Genomic DNA, 22271 nt, shown 5'->3' with positions numbered 1-22271 from the left:
TTAAACACAAAGCAAGTCTCGCAATCAGCAGCAGACTGCAACTACGTCGGACACGGCTCCAGGGGAACCACCAGCTGGTGATGAGAGCCCATGGCCTTATTTAAACACAATACACTCTTTCGTGGGTGTTAAAGATTCGTCGTACCGCATGCAGTTTATGTTATTCCTGCCCGAAGATGTGGAAATTCTATCTTACAAAAACTCCCCGTCCAACTTGAAGAAACACATCGAGGTAACGTCTTATGAAATGGTTATAATCCTCCTGTTTCAGTAACTATAGCTTGGTCACTAGACACTACTGTATTGTGAAACGTTGACCATAAATGAACTGTGTTTGGCATTGTTTCAGTTCCATACGTGGTGTATTTAGCTGAGGCCTAATGTTGACTGTAGCAGGCTACCTAGACTCCTCTGTTCAAGGGGGGACAGAAGCCATAGCGATAGCAATTTAGACTCAATTTAACAAATATAGGAAAGGCATGCAAGTTCAAAACCAGGTTTACAGATGCCAATAAGCTGCATTTCCCTCCCAATTCTCTTTTTCTTCTGCATAATGACCAGTTGTGTGCACCACCTACTGACTGTAGCATTGACTGATTCACTGATTTGTGAAGTAGAGTAATCGTAACAGATCTTTTTCTTCATGTTGGCCGCATTTTATGTACTATTTATTTTTCTCATTTTTAGCACTGACCTTACTTGAAGGGAAAACTTAAGGCTTACAAAACTTTGTATTTTCTGTCCTGGAGGGTTTACTAAGAAGCTGGTTCAGTTGTAAAGCAGGTTAAGTTAACCTTGTGCTATAGGTAAAGCACCTAATTTTCTTAACTAAATGATGCCTGCAGCTATATCTATTAGCAGGTTTAAATTTGCCTGCACTTGGTTGTGTACATTACTTTAAGTGTATTTGACAAGTTTACCAAAATATAAAAAATGTCATTCAAACTGCATTTGCTTTGTTTTACTTTTTACTTGTACTTTTCATTACATTACTTGAGTACATCCATTTTTACAGTAATTTCCATACTCAAGTACAAGAAGTTTCAGATACTTTAAGACTTTTACTCAAGTAACATTTCAGTCAGTGACTTGGACTTTTACCAAAGTCATATTTTGGAGAGGTACCTATACTTTTACTTGACTCTGAGATTTCAGTACTTTATACAACACTGGTTAAAATGATTAATTGGATGAATTGATTATTGAAATAATCATTACTTAATTTAGCAAGTGATTAATTGTTAACTGGGGTATACAAGCTCTAAAAGTCAATTTGTCGAAAGAACAACACAGAGCACTAATTAAGAAGAAACTACAACATTTTCGCTTTAGATTAAGAAAACATGCTTGTCTGCAATCTGCTCTACACAAAACTCCTCTAGTGGCAGATTTAGCTTCACCTGTTAAAATTCTGTAAGGAAAAGAAATCCTTTGCTATGAATGATGACGCATTCATTAAAACTATTTTGTCAATTTATTTTCAGTATGAAGATGCTAATTTTCCCATAAAAAATTATTTAAAAATAAACTTAAGTGGTTAAATAATCTGCAGAATGTGAATATTTTTTATCTGATTTATCAATCTAACTTGGAAAGCCATGTAGATAAAGTCAGACAATGGTTAACTATGACAATAAAGCATGTCAAAAGTTGTTGAACGTTAACAATATTCACATTTATAATGACTTTTGGTCTTATACTACTGAGACTCAGATTGTGAGTCAAAGAGGTAGAAAGGAGTGGACGGGCTTTGACTGGGAGAAAACCACCTGGCTTTCTTCCCCAGTTCAGACATGGAATATTTCCTTCTGGAGTTCTTCCTCTTTCTCATTTCAACAAAAGAAACTGCAAACCCCATGTGGCCTGGGAGTGGAGGACTGTATTGTTTTAAGCAGCATTTTTATTTAAAAAATATTCATGGTGAAGGTATGGCAGTGAGCCACAAGTATCTGTACCTGATGTTGACTTAACATAAACACACATTGAGCTCCAATGAAACATTTTGACCCAGATTTGGCTCCATCATGTGGCCAAAAAGAAATACTACATTATGGTTGTAAGATTGGTGGGAAGATGTTCCTCACCTGTTGAAAAATGTCATGTAAAAGCACTTTTTACAAAAAATCAACAAATGTAGAAAACACCACAACAAAATGTACCAAAAACAACCATAATAATAAGTCATTATAACATTATACATGCAGGCAGCACTGCATGTATGTAAATTATACAATGGCTGAATAAACATTTATTTAGACACAGTGGCTTAAATGGTTCATTTTAATGTGGAATTCCACCCAGATAAAGTCAGACAAGGCTTAGCTCCACTGACAGTAAAGCATGACAAAAGTTTTTTAACTTATGGCAATATTCACATTTAAAATGTCTTTCAATGTTATACAACTGAGATACTTACTTATACTGTCAGTCAAAGCGATAGAAAGAAGTAGATTTTTTTTTATTGTGAGAAAAGAGTCATGCTTGGCTGGTCATATTTAAAAAAGTAGATTTCCTGGCAGAGTTCTGCTTTTCTCATTTCAAATAAGGAAAATGCAAAGGACTGCATTATTTTAGGATATATATTTTTAAAAATCAATTGTGAATGTGTGTCGATGAGCCACGATCAAGTACATGTAGAAAAACCAAATTAATGTTTATAGAAATGTGTTTAAACACACTTTGAGCTCAAATTAATCATAGTTTGGTTGAAATTTGAGAGCTTTTGCTGGCCCAGATAACGGTGTCTTCAGCTAGATAAGATGACTACACTGTGGAGGAAGGATGATTCTCCTGCCTCCATTATTATAAAGGTCGCTAAAATTCCCTCGCTTCTCTTTTATGCTGGATGTTTTTCATGGTGTTCTGTTAAATGCAAAACAACATTAAACATCAAGAGCACTCAGTGTAAAAGTTTAATTTTGTATTGTTCAAACAAAGAAGCACAGATTCTTACCAAACTTTAAAGAATGAAGAACGTCTGATGTATTTCAGTAGTGTGAGATGAAGCATATTTCACTATTTTGTAAATAAGCTTACCTTGAATAAATAGGTAAGATAAGACCTATGCAGTGAAGGTTTGTGCAAAGTTTGGCAAAAATACAATCTGTGGTTTTTGTGTAACAATTTTATGGCACCATCTAGTGGTGGATGTTGACAAAAACTAGCTGGACATCGTTAGTATTGTGTTTGCAGCTGGTGGTGCTAAGGAATTTGTGGAATTTTTTACAATTTGAAAATTAAGGGCAGTTTAATTTTGTAGCTACGTAGCAATTTGTTTATTTAGCTATTACATTCTAATTGGGAAAAAATCTGCCACCATAACTTTTTTTTTCTTACTCAGCGTATATTGTGCAAGGTTTTATTTGGCTCAGAGTTGATCCTTTGCACAGTGGCTGATCTTTTGGAGAATCTTTCTAGGAAACTTTGCAGACATCAATTTTGTTAATGGGGCTTCCAGTTTTTCAGTTATAAATTTTCCACCATAGCGCCACCTACTGGTGAGCCTGCCTGAATATTTGTATCTGAGTAGCAGTGTGGCTGTTCAGGGGCGCTGCCAGGAATCTTGGGCCCCATGACAAAAAATTAAATTGCCCCCCCTGCTCAAATACTGTTACAATTTCTTGAGTGTATTTGTCCCATATAAAGCGTCACAATTTTAAAGTCTTGTAACTGCCTTGCTTTCTTTGGTCCAATACTGATACTAGCACAGTATTTAGTGCTTGTGAATTTTACATGCAACAGTCCACAAACCGTATGCAAATAGGTTGCTTAAATTTTTTTATTATTAGTTTTAGATACTGAAATGTCTTTCCCCACTTGCAACAGTCATAGACAACATGCAAAATATACATAAAGCAATCCAGACTTCTCAAAAAATGCTATGAGTTGGATTTAATACGAGCTGCAGTATATAACTTTAATAAAAAATATGTTTTCTCCATATTTGTTAAAGCTGTCACCATGTCGTGACAGTTTGTTATGAGACATATAATCTGTGAAAACAATCAGTCTCCTCCTGCTCCCTGAATTACTATTGCTAGTAATGCCACATTCTGACCAAAACAACCAATAAGAACCAGGAGGAGGGTCTTAGTGCTGTCAATCAACCTCATTCACTCACTGCTAAATGTGCTAATAGTGGAGAAACAATTTATTACAGGAAAAATGTTTATCTGCCATCATTGGTAGCTATGCTAACTAGACTAGTTGCAGCAACTAGGTAAATCTGTGTGGACTGGCTGCAGTCCAGACAGGAGACTGTTTTTTATTATCATTTTATAAAGATTGTTTGGATTTCTGTCAGCAACAAATGTATTGTTTTTGTTGTGTAATAGTAAAAAGAGCAAAGACAAAGAGAAATCCCTGTAGACTCCCTGGAAATACGCTAACTAGCTGAACTAGCTTGTCATTGGACACAGTGTTGCTCACCTTTATCACTGGGACAGAGGTAAGGGGTTCATGTTGGTATCGGGGTTAGAGCTGCTGCTGACTGACTCATCTGTTAAGTGTGGTAAGAGGTACAGGGACAAGTTAAATATATTAATATCTTGGTATTTCTTTTTCTTAATTCATTAAATGTTAGTAAAATGGAGACAAGCAGTAGTCTGTCACTAAGCTAACTATACTGACTGGTTGATAATCTCACACAGTCTCTCCTTCACCTCTCTTGGAGAAAAACTTACAAATTCGCACTCTTGTCTTTTTCTCTCTCTCATCTTTATTTTTTGAAAACCTGACTTTCTTATTTTTCTTGGCAGCATAGTAACCACCACAGTCGTTCTGGTCTTGTTCTGACTGCTGCTAAACACCGTCACCGTCGAGTGTGCTAAACAGGAACGAACCATTTCTTGCAAATGCAGGGGGATTCAGGGCCAATATGGATGTGTGCTTTTTGGTCAGGGAGGGGTAACATTTAAATTTTACTGCTAAAAACAATTTTAAAAATCACAATAACAGTAACTGACAGGACCCCAAATTTTTTTTCTATTTCTGTAAAAAATATACATACATATTTTTTGTGGGGTGGCCCCCTGTTGGTCAACCGCCCTTGGAATTGTCCTAACTTTTCCCCCGCCCCTGTGGGTATTAAGCCCGTATACCAAATAAAAGTTGTAATAAGTTTGGGGCGTAGGCTGCAATATCAGTTTCAGCAGAGAAACATAATAATTGGAAGAATGGAAAACGGAGTAAAAACGACAGGATTCCTGCTCCACAACAGAAATAAAACAGTACAGTGTTGTGTTTCCACTTCTAGAAGTACTTCAGGAGAGCTACTCCTCATATACCTTAATACATTCAGTTAATACAGAACTGTCAGTTAAAGAAGTTTTATTTACTTTTAAACATTGGAATGCTTTTAAAAATAAACATGTTTTGGTTTCTCGGAGTTATCAGAAGTAAATTGCCTTTACATTTCCACCGGTTAGAGGTAAGCAAACAGATATTGTTTTATTTTACAAAATTAGATGTTATAATCGACCACTTTCTATAATGTACTTCTTAAATCTATTTATATTTACAATCAACTTCAGAGATGATTGTGGTGTCTTTGCTCCTGCTGGTGATTATAAATGGTAAAAGCATGTAAATCAGGACTTGCGTATTTTATGGTGAAGTGCATTAACCTAAGCTATGTATCACTTACAGATGCTAAATATTCATTTCATCATTTATAAATCCATAATGTTTCTGTGAAGCTACAGCTGAGATCTTCTAGCTACCAGAAACTGTGATGTCCAACTATAAGACAGGAAATAAACTGCTGTTTCCATAACAACTGTTAGAAAATGTGTTTTTTCTTTATTTCCTGTGAGGTCATGATGAAGAGTCAGGTAGCGCTCCTTTGTGTCCTGATCATTATGAGTGAAGGATCAGCAAAAAGCCTGAAAGCCCGCCGGAGCGTTTTCTTCTCAGGTGAGGCGTCTCTGCAGCAGCAGTGAAATGTTCAGACCAATGCAGAAGTATTCACACCTTGTTGACTTTTCCTCATTTTGTCATGTTGCAAACACAAACTCTAGTGTTTCATTGACTTTGAATGGCAAACAAACACAAAGAAGTGCATTAAAAAGATGGAAATAATACGAGTGTAGCATGAAGACACTGTCTACCCCCTCTTACTCTGATATCTCCAAATAAAATGCAGAGAGCTAAACTAAATTCAGAAGTTTATGAAAATTCTCTGATTTCAAAAGTAGCCTGAGGATGCCGGTTGGATTCTTTCCCTCAGATATTAACCTGAAGCTGCTTAAGGGGCCAAATTTTGACGGTTTGAGCTCCCTGCTGGTTAGAGAAGACATCGGTCTGCTCTTCGTCGGAGCCAGAGGGAAGGTCATAACGCTCAGTTTGAAAGACATCACTAAAAAAACCAGCGAGGTAGGAACTGGGCTTGGGTGGTGAAACCTCAATGAAAATACACAAAATGAAATGCAGAGATACTATGGGGTGATGTTTTGAAAGTTACATGGTAAAAAATTAGATTCAATAATGTTGGTAATTTAACCTGTCATAGGAAGAAAAAATGAGGATTTATTTTCCAGTCATGTTATTCATTCATTAGTAAATGTCACAGTTTCCAACTACTTAATTAGCAAGCTAAATAGTTTGTTACTTACATATTTAGTTAGCTATGGAGTAAATATGTAGCTTTTAACCAAAGTATTTAGTTTGTAGTATTTAGATTAGTTAGCTTTCTAACTAAGCTAACACACTAGTACTTACTAGTGTGTTAGTAAGCAGACTAGTTCCAAACCTGATTAGCTTTATGCCAGCTAAATATTTAGTTTACAAACTACACATTTAAATATACACAATTAAGTATAGCTACATAGCTAAGTATTTACCTCCGGGCTTAATATTTAGTTTGATAGCTGTGAAAATTTAGTTTAATGCTAGGTGTTTTGCTTGACATCTATATATGCAGTTTGATAATGAGCTTTTTATAAAGTAATGTTGTGGTGAAAACATGACTTTACAAAATTGACCTGCTTTTTTTCCTCTCATGGCAAAGTAAATAATCCATATTATTGTAGTTTATGGTAACACTTTATTTGATGAGGTGTGCATAAGACTGATGTGACATAACTCCTGTCATAAAGTTGCAACGTTGACACTTTCAATGATCTTTTATTGCACTATTATCACATCTTTGCATTAAAGTGTCATTATTTACCGAATTACACTTCATGACAACAGTCATAGACATTCATAAAGACTCCTATATATTTATGATATGTCACGTTTATGACAGTGTCTTGTCAGTCTTATGCACAAGCCCGTCAAATAAACTGTTAGCCAGTTTATTAACTGTGTAACTTTACTAATGGCACCCCATAAGATGCATTTTTTTACTTTCATATGCAAAAGACACAGAGGAATTTCACAAACATTTCCTGAAAACCACATGGAGCTCTTGTTTTATATCTTTTAGACTAGATGGACGGTGAGCTCTGAAGACAAATCCCAGTGCCAGAGGAAAGGCAAGAGTAAAGAGGTATACTATGGCACATTAAAATAAAGAAATGTTTTATTAGTCTCATTAAATTAAAATAGTCTGTTTGTAGAAATAGCTGTTCTTCTAACAGGAATGTGACAACTACATCACAATGATGCACACTCTGAGTGATGGCAGAATACTGGTTTGTGGAACCAGAGCATTCGACCCTACCTGCACACACCTGGTACGTTCTTCCCATAACTAGGGCTGGAGTTGTTGTCCTGTAGGACCAGACCCACTGGCTGGGCATTTACAGTACTGTGTAGGAAGAATTTAGTTTATTGCAATAAAACAGGAAAGGATGTAAAATCATGCAGATGCATAAAAAAATAAGTAGTATCATTTCTAAATCCTTATAAATTATTTGATATTTTTACAGATGTTCAAAGGAGGAACTGTCACCATGGAAGACACAACTCAGAGTGGCAGAGGGAAAATTCCCTTTGACCCCAAAGATCAATTTGCCTCCATGATGAATGGTTGGTGCAACACTTTTTATCCCAGGCTTAATCATGTTTCACTCTCTATCTCAGTGCTTCCTTGTCTGGATTCATCATTTCTTATGTTCTTGTGTAAATTGGTCTGGACTTCTTATGTTGAGTCCTGTGTGGACCGTAACAGTTCTTGACCAAACAGCAGGTGAGCATTGAGAAACTTCATCCTATGAAATGTTTAGTTGTTCTCCTACATCTCCATGGTTGTATTTACTTAGACCTACATAAAACATCAACCAGTGGACCTGCACCGTTTCTACTTCCCAGATCTTATTCTCGTCTTGATGCTTCAAAAGCTTAAGAGCAGAACAAAGTTAGAGCTGTTTGGATTTATCAGCTTCTGAAAGCCAGAAAGCTACTTTTAAACTCCACTAGGTTGTTTATTTGTTCACCACAAATTTATCTTTTGGGAAATTATGGGGTGTGTCTAAAGTTACACACAAATATTAACAATAATTTCATATCATTTGCCATTTTAATTTTTATTTCATTCTCTCAATAATAAGAATGAAACGGTTTCTTAACAACAAAATGAATGAATGAAAAAGGCAATAAGAAATATAAACTTATATCTGCACCTTATTCTTGTGAAAAGTAAATTAGCTATTCACCAAACATTTAGGACTGCTGTATCGCTTCATCGTAATCATTTTCAATAATTTGGGTAATTTAGCCTGTCATCTGAGAAAGAAATACGAGTTCATTTTTTAGTCATTAATAAATGTCAGTTTCAAACTAAAGATTTTGTTAACAAGCTACATACTGTATTTAGTTTAGCTTGTTAAACTGAATATCCAACTAAACTGCTAGCTAAATATTAAGCTTTTAGTGAACTTGAAGCTAAGTATTTAGCAAGATCAGATCTAAATATTTAGCAAATATACAAATTCACTTGCCAATAACTGGAAACGGACTAACAAAAAATCTGGGTCCTCGGAAATGTTTTACAAATTCCTGCTTTCAAATCACTACATGTTGCCTCTTTATCATTGTTTATTCTTGTCCAAATTTTCAACTTAAAACAAGGGACTAGCCATTTTAAAGGCGATGCAGACATTAACCAATGGATCAACAGCAGCAGTGGTGCATCAGCTTTCAAACATTAAACCTCACCAGCAGGATTTTATACAGAAGCTCTCAAGGCCTTTTATTTCTTTTATTTTGATAGTCCACTTGCTTTTATGGGCAAGTGCATTTGCATATTAGCTAAGTAGTTTGACCTGAGCTAATTAATTAGGAGTTATATAGTTAGCTTGGTCATTAAATATCTATGGCGCTAAATATCTAGTTGAAAATTCTGACATTTATATGAATAACATAGTGAAAATTTGACTGAAAGATTAATGCCCATTTTTTCTCTTAGGACTGGCAAAATGACCCTAATTATTGATGTTATATTTTGACTTTTGAAAAAATGGCACCCTGTGCCTAATCAGTTCAAAAATGAATTTATGGAGTGGAGGACTTTCCTCTAAAGTCCTTCTTTGAGATGAAGCCATCTCAAAGAAGATGGCTTCATTAATGACATCCATGTTCCAGAAGGTAAGGTAAGGTAAAGTCATTTATTTATATAGCACATTTTCAGCAACAAGGCAATTCAAAGTGCTTTACATGAGTTAGAGGAAATACAAAGTAACAAAAGAAAAGCAAGAGAAAAATAAAAGTATATCAAGTTTACAAACAGGTAAAACTATAGAACTATATATTGGTTCCTCGTGTTTAGTAAAAATAAGAATCTATAAACTAATAGGGGTTCCTCTGGATTCCCTACTGGATCTCCTAAAACTAAGTGTTGGTTTTCCATGTTTGAGTCTTTAAACAAGATGGTCCTAAATGTGGATCTAAGGCAGTGTTTCTCAATTATTTTCTGTCATGCTCCCCTAGGGATCATAATTTTTTTCACGCCTCCCCCCCCCAATGCCCTTCCCTCCCCAGAATTGAAATACTATTGCAAACTCACGTTGGTGGAATCGTTCACCTAGCAGGCGATCTGTTAGCTGAGCACGGTCTCTGTCTTGGCATGGACTGGCTGCGGCCAAACACTACGGACGCAGTGCCGGCTGCCATTTGGAACCGCTTGATGTCCTACCCAGTCCGGGCCGGTTCCACAGACAGTCTTCTCGTCACGGTGCCGTCGCTGTTTCCCTCACAGGTCATGGCTTTGGACCCAAACACCGGCTGCTGTCCCTGATCCTCTGCAGCCTCTATCAGAGACATAAGAATGACTTGGATGAAGTTCTTACTCATCTCCATACTCATCACCGACATCCAGGTCTTCACCAGACCCAGGCTGAACATCCTCAACTCACTGGTCACTTGACTGGCCTTGATGACCCCCGGGGTGGCCTGCTGGAGGCTCAAATGTTCCCAAACCGTCTTCTGCAGTGATTGCATGAAGACTGAGATGAGGCGGACATGCAGCTGGCATTGTAGCTGCAGGCCAACTTCAGGATAATCCAAGTTCCAAACAGCTGGGTGGGGTTGGTGTGGCTGGTTGCTCGGGACAGCAAGGTGTGAACGGCCCGCAGCCCCCCATTACAACTAAGATATTTGCTGAGATTAAGGTGATCAAACATCTCAAAAATATGACATAAAAATTAGTACAACATTTCTGTCATAGATTGCTTGAACATGTTGAAAATATTTGCTAATTTAAAAGTTATAAAGGGAAAACTTCTCAGCACAATAAAATGAGCATAATCAATTTGCGAGTCTAGTCAATAACTAGAACCTCTCTATACTAATTCATAATTTTCTCCTGCTCCTGTTTCCCAGCCTTGGCTCTGGGTGGGAGGTGCAGAGTTTCTTCACTGGGTAGTGTAGTGATGTCGTCAGGTCACAGGGAGTCCTCCTCCTCCATCTGGTGTTTTGGTGGTGGAATCAAGATGCTAATTTTGATGTCTTCAACTGTAATTTTACTTCTCTATTTTCCAAAAAATATTTCCAGAAACACCTGAGTTTTTATTCCAATTCCTTTTATCAAATTTGGCAGCCCATTTTTTGCATGTAATTTGGCCTGGAATAGGGCTTGCTCCTTCTCCCCCTGAAAATTTGATATAATTATCATCAATTTGGATTCTATTTAGAATCTGTTATTGTTTGTAAGATAATTTGCTTGTTTCACAAGTTTTCCAAATTCACTGTCTTAAATTTAAGATAGACTATGAAATGTTTTAGATTTAAAGTTTCATCGGTTATGTTTTATCTTTATTACATCCCCGTGTTCTTATTAAAAGGAAACAAAAATCAAACATAACACAGGAATTTAGAATTAAAAAACCAATTTGGTAACATCTACCCATCCTTCTAAAATTTTCATATTCCCCATCAATTTTTATACCACGTGCAAGCAATTTAATCTATGTAATAGCATACCACAAAAAAGTTTCTTTATTGAACTAATAATCTTATACTAACACATCAGTTGTAAGATTGTGCTTATCAAAACTATAAAAAAAATTTCAGACTTGTTCCCAAATATCCCATGTAGATTCACCCCAATTAAATAAAACAATTTCAAGTGTGTCCAAATAAAACAAGCCACAATCATCCTCAAAAATATTGTCACAAATATTGTGCAGTGACTCTTCTCCTTATAAATGTTATCAGCTAAAAATTGTAACTTGGTAGCCAAATGTTGCATCATAATAAACAGTTAAAAATCAGAATGTGGATTGCTTTGCTAGAAAAGCTATTTTATATTTCATTTTAAACCCACAAATCAGAAATAGTTGATTAGAGAGAACAGCTTAAATAGTCTTCAGAATTCCTCTGAGGTGAAGGGATTGTGTTAATGTGACGTTATTGCTTCCTAAGCCTGTATCCCGCCAATGTGTAGCAGAACCTAAATTTATGTATGAATTCAACTCAGTCGAAAATATTATGCACAGATATGCTGTGATCCAGTTATTTTCCAATCTGTTTTTGTTGCCAATAAACATCATCAATTAATATCACATCTACTATACTAATTATAAAATTTGAACATGCCCAATTAGGTCCTATTATATGAACCATGCCTGTTGCACACACTAAACCATTCCTGTGCTCTCTAAAAAAGCAATTAAGTCAATTGGTAAGTTAGCTTGTTAGTAAAAAAAAACTATTCCAGGCTAGAGGAGTCTCTTAATCTGTCTGTGTTTGTTTTTAAAATATAATTCAATAAATGCTATCTGCTTTAATCCAAGGCCAAATTCTGTTGTACTAATCCCCCACATTAAAGTCATCACACTATTCAGAATCTCAGTTTATTATGTCAATTTAGATTTGAATCATAAATTGTCTCTGAGACAAGAATGTTTTGTAACAAGTACAATGAACCTTCAATCAATCTGCAGCTGTTTCATAATTTGCCATTTAAATCATATACCCGATCCTATTTATTATACCTATTCTGTAACCTTCTTTTAAGCAACTTAAAGTGGCCAATTTCAATGAAAAAAACTTTTTATATCTGAGGATAATAAAGAGAAAAATTTAGAATAGGTCATGATGAAAGATCAAGTCTGCTAAAGACCACAATTTCTCGATATTCATTAATGTTAAAACCCCTTTTATGTAAGTCCAAAATATTTGTAACCAGTTAAGACTTAATATAAGAATTTATAGAATTTCTGTTGTGCTCCAAGTAGACCTGTCCTAATTGTCATCCCCAACTAGCAACTTACTAAAAGAGATAGAGGAACACACAGAATTATTTATTTTCAACAACAGGGAGCCTGTTGATTAGTTTGCACACTGCTGCCATCTAGTAATAAGAGGCATGTTTATCAGTTAAGCATGAAGAAGGCAAAGTCTTGCTTCTCATGCCTCCCCTGACACTTCACCATTTCCCCCTGGGGGTGCATGCCTCGTTATTTGAGAAGTACTAATCTAATGAGCATTTTCTCTAGATTAGTTTCTCTGATTGTAAGTTTGTTCTAATTCTAAGACAGACAGACAGGGCCAGGAAAAGCGGAAAAGTCACATCAGGGAAGTATGCACATGTAGCAACATTCAGATGATACAAAGACATGACATCACAGAGTGTATCTGTTTGCTGTGTTTGTGTATTGCATTTGTATGGCCATGAACCATGTAGCTCAGTCTCCCAAGCAACAGTCTCTGATATGATGGTGTTATCTAAGAGCAAGTCCTTGCGAGTGCTCATCTCCACAGTGACACGAATGATTTCAGAAGGGAGTGAGATGGGAAGGAGGGTCTTTGTTTGCATATTTTTGAGTAGATTTGAGATAGCCAGTCCAAGGTCAACACAGGGAAGCCAATACAGATACAGAATGCTTTAGGTCGGGTAGACTTTAAATTTCAATCTCCCCTAAAGTCTTACCAAAACGTCTCTGTTCTTTCCAATCATCCAAATTAGTGTGGCCATTCCACCTGATCTAAACCAGCATCTTCTCCAAGTTTGATTCCATCCTTCTAGTGAGTATTAGAGTCCTTAGCTGGTCTGCGAGTCTCGGTAAGAATCGCATCCAACTTGCAACTCTGTCCCACAGCATGTCAGTTTGAGTGTTTGCTAGTCAGCCCAATTCGTTACAAATTTTTCGATGTACCAGGTATCTGCAAGCTCTAAACGGCAGAAATTCTGTTATCATGAATCCAAATAAATCTAGGATGTATCCTGTCAGGTGTGTCCTCGCAGGACAAGTGGGCTCTCTTGAGCCCAGTCTTCTCGTTGAGAAAATTTGTTCGATTACATTGAGAGAACAGTTGACCAGATCCATAATTTGAAGATTTGGTGGATGTACAAAAAACGACTCCAAGAAAAAGCAGCACAAAAACAGAGGAAGCAGGGCAATCATAGGTAGGAAGGGAGCAGGGGAAAAAAGCATCCGCATTCACAGAGAGATAGAGAGAAAAAAAACCAGCCATCTTTCTCCAAAGCTTTTTAAATGGGATTCAAATCAAGAAGGCATGAAGGGTGATCCAAAAGAGGGATTTTTTTTTTCTCATGGAGGATGTCTGTTGTGAAACCCAGTGTGGTCCTGCAATATCTCCAGTGGGATATCTTTCTATGCAGGTTCTTCTACCTATTAGGGTCCCATGTCTTGGTGTTCCTTGCAAAGTTCAAACAAGCAGGTGCGGAAGGAGGTGTGACCTTTGAAGGCATTTTTCTTCCTTAAGTTCTTCTCTTGCAGATCCCTTCATGAGAAAGACCATTCATTCAAATCTTCAAAGGCTGTCCATTGCATCGCCTGGTTTCGTGGCGATGACAGTTTTTTGGATCTACCATTTGGAACTTTTGTCCCCAAAAAAAGACAAGGGTTTGGTTGTTGTTTTCTTTTTTACCCCTCCAGGGGCTCTTTTGTGGGCTCTGGTATCCCTTATATGATAGTAGGCTGACAGGAAACGGGGAAGGAGAGTGGGGAAGACATGCGGCAAATGTTGTCGGGTCCAGGAGTCGAACCCGCGACGGCCGCGTTGAGGACTCAAGGCCTCCAAATTTGGGTTGCGCTAACCGCTACTCCACCACGGCACGCCCCGGGTTTGTTTGGTTTGACAAAGTGCAGTATGAAAAAGAACCACAACAGCTGAAATTTTAGCAAATTTTAATTTTGGTCTCCAATCAATCCGAGTCCACTGGGCTATAAGGTTGGAAAACAGCCTTACTGCATCCAACTTCTTTGATTATGGAAATTTCTTGCTTGCCATTTTCTAACAGGAAGTCTTTTTGTCTTCAGGAAGTCATAATAGCATTTGCATAAATCCAGTGCAAATCCAATGTTTTTTTTCGGTTTTCAACATTTAATCAGCTGATAAAGTCTGTTTGACTTTAATTATTTTTGTCTCTTGCTCACATTTTGAAGCTCTATCTAAATCTAGCTTTTATCCAGCAGGAGACATCTTCACCGCATCCAGCCTTTTCTCCAGTAGTAAACAACTGCAAAACTAGATTCATGATTCCAATAATTCCACACATGCTGAAGGAATGTTTTTGTAATAATTAATTTCAAACATTGTAAAACCTTTTCCTCTGTGATCAACAGAAAACATGTTATATACCGCTGCTTCTACAAACTTCCGGGGATTAATGAAGACTTTCCAAAGACATGGGCAGAATCCCATTAGGAACGAAGAGAAAGAGACTTGGCTCAATGGTGAGGTGACTACTTGACCCAGTTAAAGTGTCTTTTACATTGAAATCACTTTGCAAAACCTAATACCATGTTTGAAATGATCTGAACTCAGACCCCAAGATGATTTCCATACACATGGCTGAAATTAACAAAATTTCAGAGAGCGGTGAGGACGACAACGTGTTCTTGTTCCTCAATGAGAATGCTGTCGAAGAACGACACGGGTTGCGAGTGTCGAGAGTTGTACGAGTGTGTAAAGTACGTCTCTAAATCTTTAGCTTCTGTTAAAACACCACATGAATCAGTATTAAAGTCTGACATTTGTGCGGATTCAGAGCGACTTGGGAGGATTGAGAATTTTGCAGAGAAAGTGGACTTCTTTCCTGAAAGCCCATCTGGACTGCCCATTTGGAGATGAAGGTTCAGCGTCTCTGGTGCAGGACGTCTTTCTTCTAAAAGATGAAAAGAACTTGTTGGACAGTGTCTTCTATGCAACATTCACCTCAAACTTGTAAGTCATGTCTCTTCAGGTTTCAATGTTCATAGAGTTTAGACTTTGTTAACCTCTTAATCTCCAGCTTAATGATTGTACCATGTTTAAAATGAATGAACTTCTGTTATTCAGCTGCCATGATGTTACAGTAAAGAGATTCCTGCAATTATTTTTACTTTTATATATGCTAAGTTATGAGCATTTTCAGAGGGTATCTCAAATGTTGTCATTATATATCCTAATAAAGTTCTAGTTTCATTGATAAAAAATTACTTTGTTTTTACCAGGTTTTTATTGAATATATGTTCAGAAACACACTGTCTACTTATTTGATGCATAAATTGTGTGGAAAATGAGACCTCTGGCAGGAGGTCAGGGTAGTTTCTGTATAAACTGAGTAGCCTAGATCCCACTATTTCTGATGTGGTAGTGTCCCTAGTGTCCAGGGTTAATGTTGTTTCTGAGCTGGTAGTAACAGAACCTCATTTGCAGGCAACCGTCCAGTACCTGCAGTCAGTCCGCTGTCTGCTCCTACAAGCTGTCAGACATCCAGCAAGTTTTCAGGGGGAACTTTCTGACCTTGAGTAATTCTGGCTGCTGGGTGAGGCACACAGGAGTAGTGCCTAACCCCTACCCTGGTTCAGTAAGCACCAAACAAATGTAAAACAAAAGCAATGAAAATGATCAGTCTCACATGATCTCTGATCTGTATTATCAGTGTATTAATGATGAAATGCGAGCCAGTGGTGTGAGGACTTCTCATGACCTCCCAGATGCAACTCTGCTGTTTGTGATGAACCACCCTCTGATGGAGCAAGTTGTGACACCGATCACTGGGAAGCCCCTGCTGGTCCGGTCTACGGCCCAGTTCTCCAGAATTGTTGTTGACAAAGTAACCTCTCTGGATGGAGAGCAGCACAACGTCATGTTTATTAGCAACAGTAAGTAATTGGATCATATATAATGACTCAACACATCTTGGCGTTGGCAGGATCAGACTGGACAATGGCTGTCTTGACCAATGAACAGGAAAAAACTACATGCAGTTTCACTTATAATGTAAGAGAAATCTGGAGTGCAGTTTATAACATTACACAGTAAAAAACTTAGCAGCAATCTCGCTCTGAATACCAAGAAAACCAAAGACATCATCATTGACTTCAGGAAGCAAAGCACCGACCCAGCCCCTCTTTACATCAATAGCAAGAGTGTGGAAAGTGTCCACACCACCAGGCTTCTTGATGTCCTCACCTCCGCCGACATCTCCTGGACTGAAAATATTACAGCAGTCATCAAGAAGACCCAGCAGTGGCTACGCTTCCTGAGGGTCCTGAGGAAGCTGCTGTTGACTTTCTATTGCTCATCCATCGAGAGCCAGCTGACATACTGCATCACACTATGATATGCAAGCTGCACTGTTGCAGACCGGGTGAGGCTATAGAGCAGGGGTGGACAACTCCAGACCTCGAGGGCCGGTCTCCTGCAACTTTTAGATGTATCTCTACTTCAACACACCTGAGTCAAATAATGAGGTCATTAGCAGGACTCTGGAGAACTTGACTGCACTTAGGAGGTGATTCAGCTATAGGATTCAAGTATGTTGGACCAGGGAGACGTCTAAGAGTTGCAGGAGACCGGCCCTCCAGGACCAGGATTGCCCATCCCTGTTATAGAGGTTTGTAAAGGCAGCTCATAGAATTGTTGGCTTCCCTCTCTGATGGATATTTACATCTCCTGCTGTAGAGCTATGGATCTACTGAGGCAATATTGACCAAGATGGCGGTGCGTGAACAACGCAAGGCTCAGCGTCTCTCCAGAATCTGCTCTTTAGTGGTTTTTTATCTTTTCATGACTGGACTTTTTTTTCGGAATTGCACAGCGTTGCTGCACTACAGCAGACACGAACTTCTGGACCTTTGGAGCTACAATTTTGACTCTATGATCTCCGATCTCCGACTCATCCCAGAGATCTCCAGAACACCGGAGGCTGCTCACTTCTCCCGGCCGGGTGGAAGGGTACGTAGGCCGCGACGAGAACGTAAACAAAGGCGGGGTAAGCGTGGAGGGGTGCGAGCTAGGCTAAAGCTAACACCACATCAGCTCCCTTTATCCAGCATTTTCCTCGCCAATGTCCGTTCTCTGGCTAATAAAATGGACGAGTTACGACTATCCATCACGAGTGACAGACGGATTATGGACTCAAATGTCATGTTTTTCACCGAAACATGGCTAAACAACAGCTGCCCAGATAATGCTATCCAGCTAAGTGGACGCCACACACACCGAGCCGTCAGGACAGCAGGTGACTCCGGCAAGACCAGAGGCGGAGGTTTGTGCATTTATATTAACAAAGCTTGGTGCACAGACTCTGCTACTACCGAGAGTCACTGCTCACAGAATGTGGAGTTTTTAATGGTCAAATGCAGACCTTATTACCTCCCAAGGGAATTCACCTCGATCATCCTCACTGCCGTGTACACCCCCCCCCCCCCCCCCCCCCCCCCCCCTGGATGCTAATTCCAAGCTAGCCATGAAAGAACTCTATGCGGCTATTAGCAAACACCAAACCAAATACCCCGAGGCTGCTTTTATTGTTGCAGGTGATTTCAATCACTCCAACTTGAAGACAGTTCTTCCCAGATTCCACCAACCTGTCTCCTGCCACACCAGAAGAGACAAGACCCTGGACCATGTCTACTCCAATCTGGCTGGAGCCTACAATGTGACACCCCTCCCCAACATCGACCAATCAGACCATCTCTCCCTGTTCCTCACACCTCAGTACTTACCACTCATCCAACGTGTGAAACCTACCGTGAGGACAGTAAAGGTGTGGCCAGAGGACTCAGACGCTGTGCTCCAGGACCGGTTCAGGAATACAGATTGGACTATTTTCCACCATACAGACTTGGATCAGTACGCCTCATCTGTACTGAACCATATTTCCACCACCATAGAACGTGTCACCACCTGCAAACGCATTACCATGTACCCCAACCAGAAACCCTGGATGAACTGAGACGTTTGTCTCCTGCTGAAGGCCCGCAACATCGCCTTCAGGTCAGGGGATGCACAGACTTACAGTGCAGCCAGGGCTGAGCTGAAGAAGGGAATCAAGAAGGCCAAACACCACTACAAAAGGAAGGTGGATCATTTTTCTAACGCCAACCCCCGACGTATGTGGCAAGGCCTTCAGATTCTCACAGACTACAAGAACCCCAATACCACCCCCGCTTCTACTGATGTCTCCTTCCTCAACGAACTTAACAACTTCTATTCTCGTTTTGAGAGAGGGAATACCACAACTGCAACCAAAGCAGCTACCACCCCAGGCCAACAGCCACTGACTTTCCTCCCCACTGACGTAGGAGCGGCTCTGAGCAGGATTAAATCCCACAAGGCTGCGGGTCCTGATGGCATACCTGGACGTGTCCTCAGAACGTGCTCTGGGGAGCTGGCAGCAGTGCTGACGGACATCTTCAACCTGTCCCTGGCCCACGCTGTGGTACCGACCTGCTTCAAGTCTACCTCCATCGTCCCAATCCCCAAGAATCCCAACCCAACCAGACTCAATGACTACCGCCCGGTAGCCCTTACCCCCATCATTACCAAGTGCTTGGAGCGGCTGGTCCTAGCACACCTCAGATCCTGTCTCCCCCCCACACTAGACCCCCACCAATTTGCATACAGGCAGAACAGGAGCACAGAGGATGCAGTCTCTATAGCACTGCACTCTGTTCTTTCTCACCTGGACAGTAAGAACACTTACGACAGACTGCTGTTCTTAGATTTTAGTTCAGCATTCAACACTGTCATCCCATCACAACTCATTACCAAACTCACAGACCTCGGCATCAGTCCACTCATGTGTAACTGGTTACTCGACATGTTGAGGTCGACTGACCAGTCGACCTCAACATGTCCGGCTGGACAACCACTTCTCATCCACCATCATCATAAACACCAGAGTGCCACAAGGCTGTGTGATGAGTCCCTTCCTCTACTCCCTCTTCACCTACGACTGCAGACCTGTCCACGGCTCTAACGCCATCATCAAGTTCGCAGACGACACCACGGTGATCGGCCTCATCAGAGATAATGACGAGGCCGCTTACAGGGAGGAGGTAGACCGTCTGGCTGAGTGGTGCGACAAAAACAACCTGCAACAGAACACCGAGAAGACCAAGGAGCTTATCGTGGACTTCAGGAGGAACGCTGACCCACATCCACCCATCCACATTAAGGGGACAGTGGTGGAGCGTGTGGACACCTTTAAGTTCCTGGGAGTCCACATCTCCGAGGACCTGACTTGGACGACCAGCTGCTCCAAACTCATTAAGAAGGCACATCAGCGCCTCTTCTTCATGAGGACCCTGAGGAAGAACCACCTGTCCTCAGAGATCCTCACGAACTTCTACCGCTGCACCATTGAGAGCATCCTCACCAACTGTATTACAGCTTGGTACGGGAACTGCTCTGTCTCCGACCGGCAGGCGCTGCAGAGGGTGGTGAAAACTGCCCAGTATATCGCCGGGGCAACGCTCCCTGCCATCAAGGACATCTACAGGAAGCAGTGTTTGAAAAGGGCCGGGAAAATCACAAAGGACTCCACTCACCCAGCACACACACTCTTTTCCCTCCTGCCCTCTGGGAGGCGCTACAGAACCCTACGGACCAGAACCACCAGGCACCGGAACAGCTTCTTTCCCACAGCTGTCACGCTTTTGAATGCCTCCTGATGTAAAACATAAACTATAAGGACTGTACTCCCCTATCCTCTCATACAACAATAACACATGGACTATCCTCACACACACACACATCACGGACTGTTTTCTTCACACATACATACAACCTGTAAATTTTATCTGCCATTATTTATCTATAATCCATTCCCTAACATTCTTATATATTCTGTATAATCTGTATAATCTGTGCATATAGCTCCCATATTTATATTTATACATAATATCTATATCTCTTGCTATAACCCCTTATAGTCCATATACATAGCCTTGTACATCTGTAATATTATATCTCGTAGAGCACTTCTGGATAGATGCAAACTACATCTCGTTGCTTGTACTTGTGACAGTGCAATGACAATAAAGTTGAATTCTATTCTATTCTATTCAATTAAAACTCAAAAATAAATATTGATTTTTAATTTTAAAACTCAATATTTAGTTCAACTTGTTCTGTCCTCCAGACTCTGGTTGGCTGCAGAAGGCGGTGTGGTCTGGTGATGATGGAGGGCGAATCATTGAGGAGTTGCAGCTGTTTAAGAATCCTCAGCCCATTCGCTTCCTTCAGCTCTCTAGAAGAGTAGGTTACAGCTACATGTCTGTAGACTAAATGGACCTGGAGCTAACCTTTGAACTCTGATGATCTGCAGGGTCAGCTGTACAGCGCAACTAGAACTGCTGTTGCTCAGCTCAGTGTGAGGGACTGCAGCCGCTACACATCCTGTGCTGACTGCCTTATAGCCAGAGATCCATACTGTGGCTGGGACCACCTCAAAGGCCTGTGTGCTGCTGTTGCTGGTGCTTCAAAATTTTCCATGTATGTCACACTAACCAAGACATGTTCATTATGTGCTACGTTGATAATCAGAGGATTTAATTCATTTGTGTCAGGATCCAGAACCTCATTGATGGTGGTGTTAGAATTTGCCCAAGCTCTCATTGCAAGTATTCCCCACATAAAGCTCTTTACACACATTTACCTTAGCGAGGAGAAAAGTAGGATAATTTTAATGGCTGTTTTGGCTTCTCCCACAGTGTCAAAGCAGATTACCGACATCCACCTCACAGCTGACGTCGCACAGTTCCTCCCCTGCTCCCCTGATACCAATCTCCCCATGAGATGGCGCTTCTCTGGTAAAATCCTTGAGCCCGGTCCCCGACACATTCTGCTCAGCCAGGGACTCGTTTTAACACCTTCCTTCACTGATGAAGGCCTTTACACCTGTGAGACAGTGGAAGTAGTTAAAGGCAGAGAGCACAAGAAGGCGGTGAACCAGTACAACGTTAAAGTTTCAGAGGGTGGGGGATCCTATATTCATATTATAGTTATCTCTGTTTTAGCTGTTTTTTGTGTCCTGTGTCTAATGTTCATCATGTACACACGGTGTAAATAGAATTCTCGAACCCATGTCAGTGTTGTCAGCTGGCAGTATTAAGATTGGGGGTAACAGTGGCACTGGGGAAGCCGTAGCAACCAAAGTGGAAGAGAGTGATGCCAAAACACAAAATATATAGTTTGATAACAGAACAATCCACTTCTGTTTAACTTTGTGCAGCACTGCAGGCAACTCAATGCAAAAATAAATGACTAAAATGATTAAAGTGTGGTTATTCATGCTTGTAACTATTGCTGAAACTATTAATTGAATTAATCAATTATTAAAATAATCATCACTTAATGTATTAATAGATTTATTGTTTACTGGAGTATGCAGACTCTAGAAGCCAATTTGTTAAAATAACACCAATGAGCACTAATTAAGAAGAAACTACAAAAATATATTTTGTGTTTAAGATTTTAAAAAAGCATTGTCTGCAATCTGTTCTAGACACATCTCCTCTGGTGGCAGTTTTAGCTTCATCTGGTTCAACTTTTGTAAAATAATAATAAAATAAATCAAATCCATTAAGCACTTTTTGATATTCAAATATTATTCAGTTAATTAGTATATGTAATCCCGATTTCAGCCC

General features: G+C 39.7%; 1 protein-coding gene across 1 annotated transcript; it reads left to right on the top strand.

The window, feature by feature from the left end:
- Positions 1–16288: 16288 nt before the first annotated feature.
- On the top strand, positions 16289–21852 carry LOC111612214 (semaphorin-4D-like). The gene is made up of 5 exons (XM_023352687.1): positions 16289–16496; positions 20765–20880; positions 20951–21117; positions 21192–21245; positions 21336–21852. Exons 1-5 carry the CDS (start codon positions 16289–16291, stop codon positions 21370–21372), a joined length of 582 nt encoding a protein of 193 aa, XP_023208455.1. The 3' UTR covers positions 21373–21852.
- The last annotated feature ends 419 nt before the right edge of the window (positions 21853–22271 follow it).

The sequence above is a fragment of the Xiphophorus maculatus genome, chromosome 19, assembly GCF_002775205.1.
Source record: "Xiphophorus maculatus strain JP 163 A chromosome 19, X_maculatus-5.0-male, whole genome shotgun sequence".
Taxonomy (NCBI): domain Eukaryota; kingdom Metazoa; phylum Chordata; class Actinopteri; order Cyprinodontiformes; family Poeciliidae; genus Xiphophorus; species Xiphophorus maculatus.
This window is presented reverse-complemented; position numbering and strand designations above follow the sequence as displayed.